Below are 8573 nucleotides of genomic sequence, written 5' to 3'. Positions count from 1 at the left end.
ATAAACGATGAGGGAAAAATAAATTCTAACAACTCAACTCATGAACATAATCTTCTATGCTCCTGTAGCTCTGCACTAAACCTTCGCACCTGTAGCTGAAAAGGGTGAAAATAGCGGGTAAGAACTGGGGAGTTCTTAGTAGTGACGTGGTGTATAGTTATGTTCATTTTATTATTTGCTACACAGGAATTCCACAATAGAATACTTACAATCTTCAACAGATGGCCAATAGCAACAAACCTCGTGATACAAACAACCTTAACAAACTAGAAATACAGAGAAAATCACACGTCAAGAAGCACACACACACACACAATCATAAAAACACATATCACAGAGAAGTATGCACAAACAAGTATGATGTATGTATGTCCTATGGCTGATGAGTCTCATCTATCGGTTATATAGCCAACCCGATATGTCCGATAGCTAACTCGGACATCGTCCTCTTGAAAATTGATGAGCGGTACAGTACCACAATCCTCACCTGGTGAGCAGTAAATCACCTCGATCCCCATAGACGTTTTCAATTGGAAAACAGCACACCCGTGGGCGGTAAATAACCACAATCCCCACAAACACATTCACAATCCGTAGGCGGTAAACAACCACTATCCCCATGTCCATCGCGACATTCGACAAGTGGTACACCACCACGATCCTTGCCAGGTCATAGCTCAAATTCAAAACCACAATCTTTTAAAAATTTGACCCAGAGCAAGTGAGACTAAGCCACAACCTTTGCATACTGCCCAAGTCTTTCCCAATATCAAAATCTCTCTTTAAAAATAATTCAAATCCATTTCTCTTTTATTAAACTCCTTTTCACCAAAACAAGTCTCAAATCAATTTCAAAATCCATTTTTAATTCCGTTTAAAAAACAAAACCCCAAAATACATAACTCTCAAGCAAAACTTCTTCAAATTCTTAAAAAAATTTTGGCAGCACCTCTCCTAAAAACTGGAGTTTGCCACGCATCACGGGTCCCCTCTTTTCAACCTCAACTCAACGAAACCAACAATTCAAGTCAACGTTTTCAAATTCGTCATTCAAAATCAATCATTTTTATTTTCAATTTAAAATGCAAAATTAACGTATTCCATCAATTTTACCAAAAACTCAGAAAACAACCAATCACCAACAAATATAACCTTTCAATCACAACAGAAAATCATTTATATCTCAAACATTCATCTATTTGTATTAATCTACTAAATTTATCAGACATTCAAAATCCAAAATATTTTAATTTTAAAACCAACCCTTACCTCCGTACGAAATTAAAACAACAAAAATTCCGGAGAAGTTTTTTGACTGAGCTGTTGAAAAAGAAAACGTCAAAAATTATTTGTGCCTCCTAGAATTCCAATTGGCCGAACTCAAGGGGAAGGAGAGCTACGTCACTATCAACTTCAACCAAACAAAAGTGATGCCAACATGTAGAGGAAGAAGATACGAACACTTTTATCTGATTATATTTTTTATTAGAGTTACGGATCACAATAAATCGAGCGCCGAAGGTTCGTGGCTTCCATGGAGTTTCTCATGCTCTCTCTCTTTTCCTTTCTAGGCTTCAGTCAAAATGAAGGGAAGGATGAGATTAAATTTGATTATGTGTTATAAGAGCATGTATCACATTAGGAGACACGTGTTATATTCTTAAACTACTGAGTCAGCGATTCAAATTATAAATATCTTAACGGATAATTATAAAAGCTGGATATATTAAAACACAAGTAAAAATATATATGAGTTACTAACATAAATGACATTAGCAACATAACGATAAAAGATATATGGTGCATCTTTAGCAAAGCTAAATTCACCGAAGAGTACCGACATTTACTCATATCGGCGGATAATGAACTCAATAATAATATTATTTAACTAAACTCTACTTTTAAATTAAAAATATCAATTACTCAAATTAAAATATACATATAATTTTTATTACTTATAAATTACTAGAATTATAGTTTTAATTATGTAAAATATTTCATCATAAAAAAAATTATATAAGAATATGAATTTGATTGAATTCAAATAGTTATAAAATTAATTTAATTACTCATAATAAAATAATTTCTAAAATAAGAAATTCCAATTTATAAAATAAATTATAATTTATTTATATTTATATTTTCAAAAAATGTGGGTCGTGACATTATTCATGTATGAATGCCTCGTTAAAACCCCCTCCAAGAAAACCCACTTGGAAAAACCCACGAAAACTACAAGAAAAATGTTGAATATCATCAGATTTATTGTTAGATTTAGCATCGGACGTTAGCAGCGGATTTACCGGCGGCTATGGCAATAAATTCGTCGAAAAAAAAAGTTACCGTCGGATTAAATTTTCCAATGATAAATCCGCCGAAAATATTTGGAGGGAATGAAAAAAAATGGTGCGAGCATTACCATCAGAATTACCGAATCCGCCGGTAAAGCACAATTAATAGAATTCTGCATTTTGGTCATATGCAATGCCTTATAAATACGAAGGTAAATCTGACGGTAAACTTTATCTAAATTCAAAATGCGTGGTCCTCTCCCCTCACTTTCGAGAACACTCTTATCTCTCCACCATTTTCCTCTCTCTTCTCTCTCCCTTGCAACTACCTCCGGCAGCCCCATCGGCCACCCTCCGCTAGCACTAGCCACCTTTATTCTCCTCCAAAGTCTGCGTCAAGTCCCTGTATCGTGTTTCATTGCTTCAAATGGAGTTGCTCTTCTTGTCTCCACTGCCACCGTTGAAAGAGCTGCCGCTTCCGCTCCCTCTGTCGCCAGAGTTATGTCTCTCCTCTATCATCCAGGTAGGTTGCCCTCATCCCTTTCTCTATTCCATCTTATTTTCATTTTTTTAATAAAAAACCCAACCTTTTTTGCCCTAACCCTTTTTTAACCTCTCTGACGGTGCGTTCCCTTCCTCTCCTAGAGCTTCAAGTTGCGAGTTCCTTTGTCCGCTACTCTACGAGCTTTGCCCTAAATTATATTAAGCAAAAATTTGAATTATAGAATTATTAATTCATATAATTAACAAAATAAAAAAACTAAAAAGTAGAAGAACTCTGCATCAATTCATATAATTAACAAAATAAAGAAATTAACTGAAATCAAATCAGTGGAGTAAAGAACAACAACAATTCATATAATTAATTAACAATAAAAAAATTAATTGAAAAACACAAGAACTCACTGCGTAGGAAGCAGAGAAGGCTTAAAGTTTATGTCGGCAGAACAGATGCTCGACGACGACGATGACAGAATCTTCAAAGCATGTTTCCGACAACCAGACGACGCCGACGACAAAAGCTTCAGAGTTCAAACTATCAGACGACGACGCCACTTACAGCAGCTTCGATCTGCGACGATGACAACTGCTGGTGGTCACTACTGGCATCGATTGTGGTAAGGATGGGGGAGTTTTTTCTGCCCGTTAGAGGAAGATTGGAAGAGGAAATTAGAGTTGAGGGAGGCGTGGTGAGTGGCTCTTCGAGGGATGGGTTGGGTCAGCTATGTAGGTAATATGTTTTCTTTTCTTTCTTTTTTTTTCGGCATCAAAACGACGTCGTTTTGTGGGATATTAAAAAACCGAAACTTTTAAAAATCTGACCGATTTGGTCGGTTTACCGATTAACCACTGATTTTTTTACCAATTTTTTACATACGGTTCTGGGATCGACAAGACTGGCCAGGTGACTGATTTTTGGTTAACCCGGTCGAACCGGCTAGTCTGGTCCGATTTTCAGAACCTTGCCCGCGGCGCAATGGAGGACAACGACGTGAGGGGAAATGTCACCGCTATAGCGTGATGGAGGAGTGCGATGTGAGGGGCACTACAAAAAATGGAGCATTTGTTAAAATAGTGCTTCACTGCTTTGTTAAATTTTAATAGTGTGGCTTTGGAACTTTCTCTTTTTAGGTTTGGACTTTCATTATGACAACTATTGTAATATTTTTATTTTGTGTTTTAACATGAACCATTGAACCTCACTACTAGGGGTGGCAATGGATAGAGTAGGGTTTAGATCCAACCCTAACCCCACTCCACGAGTTGAGATTTTTATATAAATTCAACCCTATTTTATTCAACGGTTGAGAATATCCCAACCCTAACCCTACCTGTTCTTAACCCGTGGGTACCCAACCGTACCCGTGAGTTACCAAAAAGATGTAACATTATTATATAACTTGATTATAATTTAAAATAGAACTGACTTTTATGTAAAAAGAAAACGTATTAAATTATCAATTAATAATCTTCTCTTAGTGGCTAAGGATCTTTTACATTTAGTGAGAGGTCTTTGGTTCAACATATACTTGAAACATAGTTTAATATATATATATATATATATATATATATATATATGCGGGTTGGTCCGGTAGGATTGAGACTCAATCGACACCCTACCCTACCTACACCTTACCCTACCCGTTGCGGATCAGGTTGACAACCCTATCCGACTGGGTTGGATCAGGTTGGGTACTCGCGGGTATAGTGTATGTTGTCACCCCTACTCACTACGGAACTTCGTTAATGTAAAAACATAAAAAAAAAGTTAAGTATATTTGTTAGGAGGATTTTGGGAGAATGTTTGTGTTTTTGTAGTTATTGTTTGACAATTGATACTTATGCAAATTTAATGACTTTGTTCACTAAGTTGTGATTGAATTGTGATTAATTAGCCAAGTTTATATTGAATTATAAATTCTTGATAATTTGCATCTTTGATTGGCTGGTTTTGAGCTTTGAGAATAGATTCTCAAATAATTAGTTAATTTTAACTTGTGGGTTCTAACTTAATTTTTACTCTGATGAAAATAGTGTTATGTGTTATTTTTTAATTTTAGTTTTTATTGTTTATATTTTTCAAAACACAAAATTAATGACAACATGATAGACTTTATATTGACTGAAACATGCTAGAAGTGGCAAGGACTATAAATCATATATGATACAAATTTTATGTTAGAAAAAAGTTATGTTTGGTTGAATTTGTAGAACTTATTTTATTATAAAAAAAATTTAATTACATGTAAGATATTTTAATTATCTATATGATTATATATTATATAAATGTTCAATTAGCGTGTTTAGAAAATTAATTGATATATCATTTATTTAATTAAAGGTTGCAAAATGAATCTTCTATTTTTGTAACTAAAAGAATAAAACATGTTACAAAAATAAGTAATATTTTGTAACAAAATGTTATGACATAAAAATCTAAATTTTTATAAAAAAAGTTTACTTATTAAATTTATTATCGATTTTGTAACAAATTTCAGTTTTTGTGTTAAAAAATATTGTTACAAAATACTATTTTATATTGTAATAATTTTAATTTTTGTTACAAAAATTTTTTATAATGGGACATATGGTAATAACTTTGTAACAATTTTTTTTGTTACAAAATTTTATCGTAACAAATTTGATATTTTTTGTAATATTTTTTTTTTGTTATAAATATTGTTTTTTCTTGTAGGAAGACGCGATCGCGTCGCTCGCGCAAAACTCCCTTCAGCGGCGACGTGCAGGAATACAGGCGCAATTCGCGTGAGAACTCCCTCCAGCGGCACAGGTACGGCGGTGTACTGCGGAGGCGGAGATGCAGCAGCGAAAAAGGGTTTGCGCGACGGGAGTTGAAACGACGAGAGGGAAGGTTGACGCAATAAGAGAGTCCTTTTTTTAGAGGAGGTTACATTGCCTAATCCTAATTATTTAAAATTTAATTTTCAAAAATTTTAAAATTAATTTTTAAAAAGGTTGTTTAAGTTGGTTGATGAATGAGTTTGCCCTATACTTTTTCTTTTCCTTAATCAAAATAATGATATTTTTGTGTATATATAAGAAATATTTTTTTATTTTTTTATTTTTGTCTATAATTTTAATATCAAAATAAGAAATATGGTGTATATATAATAATTTTCTATTTAAATGTAGGAAGATTGGTAAGCTTTTCATGTCCTGTAGGCTGTAGATCTGAATGAAAAATAACTAAACATTGGTGTAGAGGCGCCACAACAAAATTTAAGCAAATTTTCAAACAGTTAACACTAATAAATAAGAGGAATACTATATATTTTTTATTTTTTATATTAATAATAATTAATAAAACTTCAACATCTTTTATAAAATAAAGAAAAGATATAAAAAAAATTAATGATGCAAATAAATAGATAATAATTCAAAGGACATTATGTGCTTCAAGGGCTTTCTCAGCAGACAATACATTACCTTTCATTTGAGAGCACTATAGAAGTGGAACAAGATGGCATCACATTGCTAAAAATCTGAATTCACAAGCTATAACAAAGCTAAAACAACAAATTAAATTAAAGTACTTACAAGAATATCATTGAATTCACAATGCCCACAGCAAAGATGCAAGAATCTTGGGACAGAATCCAAAGACAGTCAAACTAACTGAACAACTAAATAGGAAAGCCCCACCACTCATTAGATTGAATTATGTAGAAACTCAAACTCTAATACATTTGTTTTTCTTTAGGTAAAATTACATAAAAATATATCAAATTATCTAAAAATTCTCAACTAATAACTCTGCATGTGACCCTTCACCTTGAAATGAAACGGAATCCATAGTGAACTGAGTGTCATTCCACAAAGCCTCCAAGATGTCATATGGAAGACACACTTCGAGGTCAATACTACCTTCTTCATTCCCAGCAAACACGGTCATCTTTCCGGCACGCTTGTTTGCGACGCCACTCCGAACCGCCACAGGCTTTCCCCACCCAAAATCATTACCATAAACATCGAAGCGCGGGGAGCTACTAGTCGTCAAAGAATTACTATTAGCCACTCTCCCCAAAGTAAACAAAGTTGGGTTTCTCAACCAAGATTCAAAGTGACTCCTCACCTTCTCATCAGTGTACGAAGCTATCATCTTGTTCATCTCAAGAGCACACTTTCCAATTCCACCTTCTAGAAGCTCCCTTCCTCTCATCCTCACGCTGTCGAAAATCGCCGCATTTCCGAAGTAACTCTCCGGCAACTGTGGAACCAACCGTGGCCTAACTCCAAGTGAAATGAAGTAGGAGAGTTCATCTTCAGGATCCACGCGCTTGCAACGGTAAACAGAGATCCAAAGATGTGTTAAAAGCGATTGCAGTGAAGAGATTTTGATTTTCTCTGTGCCAGCTTCTGCGTTAGCTTTCGCTTTCAGCCTTGCTATTTTCTCCTTTGTGAAGTGGAAGAACCTCTCTGGTAGCGGCGGTTCTGGATTGGGTATGATTTCGAAGTCTTTTTCTATGAAAGGGAACCGTATTGGAAGCTCAACGTCGTTTACCAGAAACGCGCGTTCGAGTGAAGGGAGTTTCGATGGTTTGTTGTTGAAGCCGCTGCGCGAGATTTCCGCCCAAGAATTGACAAAATGCCAAAACGACCTGCCGTCTCCGAGGGTGTGATTGAGAGTGCAACCAATGAAGACGCCGTCAACTAACTCCGTGACTTGAGCGGCAAAGAGTGGCTGGGACGTGCCTTGGTGGTTGTGAACGCCGTTAAGCTGGAAGAAGGAGTGAACAATGGAGGGAACGTACTTGGCTTGAAGAATGTCGTTGACGGTTGTGTTCTCTGCTACTGCGTGGACGAAGAGTGCTCCTTGGTTGTTGCAGAGGATGTGAAACGTGGCAGCTTTGTCTTCGTTGTGGTGTGTAATGACGAAACGGCCAGTGAGTGGTGGAAAGAAGGCGAGGGTGGTGGAGAATGAATGTTTGAGGTTGTTGATTTGGAATGGTGTATGGTGGTGTTCTGTTTTAGTGGGTTTCTGAAATAGAAGGCCTTTCTGGATGGTTTCAAGTGGGAGAAAAATGAGATCCCAAGGGGTTAAATGGATCTTCTGTTCAGTTGATTCATTGCTTTGGTTTGGTGCTTGGACTAAGCTTGTGGAGATGACTCGGATGGATTCCATTCTTTTGATCTTTGCAGAAAGCTCAGTCACAGTTGTGTGCAAGTATTGTTATTTTGAACAAAAAATGAACTCATCTTAAAGAACTCCCAAAGATTCAAATTATGTGTGGTACAAGGTTTATTGGTTCCCGACAGACAACAAATATAAATCTAAAAATAAAGTAATTAAAAAAAGAAAAATATTAAGAATAATACATTTTATCAATATTATTAATCAATATTTTGGACTAACAATTTATTTTTATATTATTAGAATTAAATTTTAAAAATTAAAATTTAAAATTTAATAGTTAAGATTTAAAATATTATTTAAATACTAATAAAAATAATATATTTTATTAGTTACTAGGAAGCACCGATAGGACACGCGATACGGATACGACACGATACGGATACGCCGACACTTTTTTTTTTTTATAAAAAATTGGATACGTCACGTTTAGGATACGTTGTGAATTAAAATTTAAATAATATATTAAATTAATAAAACATCATATTGTAAATATAAGAGTAAATATAATTGCATAAAAAAGTCTTAAAATTATGTAATTAATAAAAAAATAAAAAATGTTAATCTACTCTTGCCATCTCGCTAACAGAAAATGTATCAATTTTTTCTCCTCTAAGTCTATCATCTGC

At 34.7% G+C, this 8573-nt stretch overlaps 1 protein-coding gene across 1 annotated transcript; it reads right to left on the bottom strand.

Annotated features, from left to right (window-relative positions):
* Window positions 1-6282: 6282 nt before the first annotated feature.
* On the bottom strand, window positions 6283-8029 carry LOC130944077 (uncharacterized acetyltransferase At3g50280-like). The gene has a single exon (XM_057872223.1). It carries the CDS (start codon window positions 7933-7935, stop codon window positions 6544-6546), a length of 1392 nt encoding a protein of 463 aa, XP_057728206.1. The 5' UTR covers window positions 7936-8029; the 3' UTR covers window positions 6283-6543.
* Between the last annotated feature and the right edge of the window lie 544 nt (window positions 8030-8573).

This window comes from Arachis stenosperma, chromosome 1, assembly GCF_014773155.1.
Source record: "Arachis stenosperma cultivar V10309 chromosome 1, arast.V10309.gnm1.PFL2, whole genome shotgun sequence".
NCBI lineage: Eukaryota > Viridiplantae > Streptophyta > Magnoliopsida > Fabales > Fabaceae > Arachis > Arachis stenosperma.
This window is presented reverse-complemented; position numbering and strand designations above follow the sequence as displayed.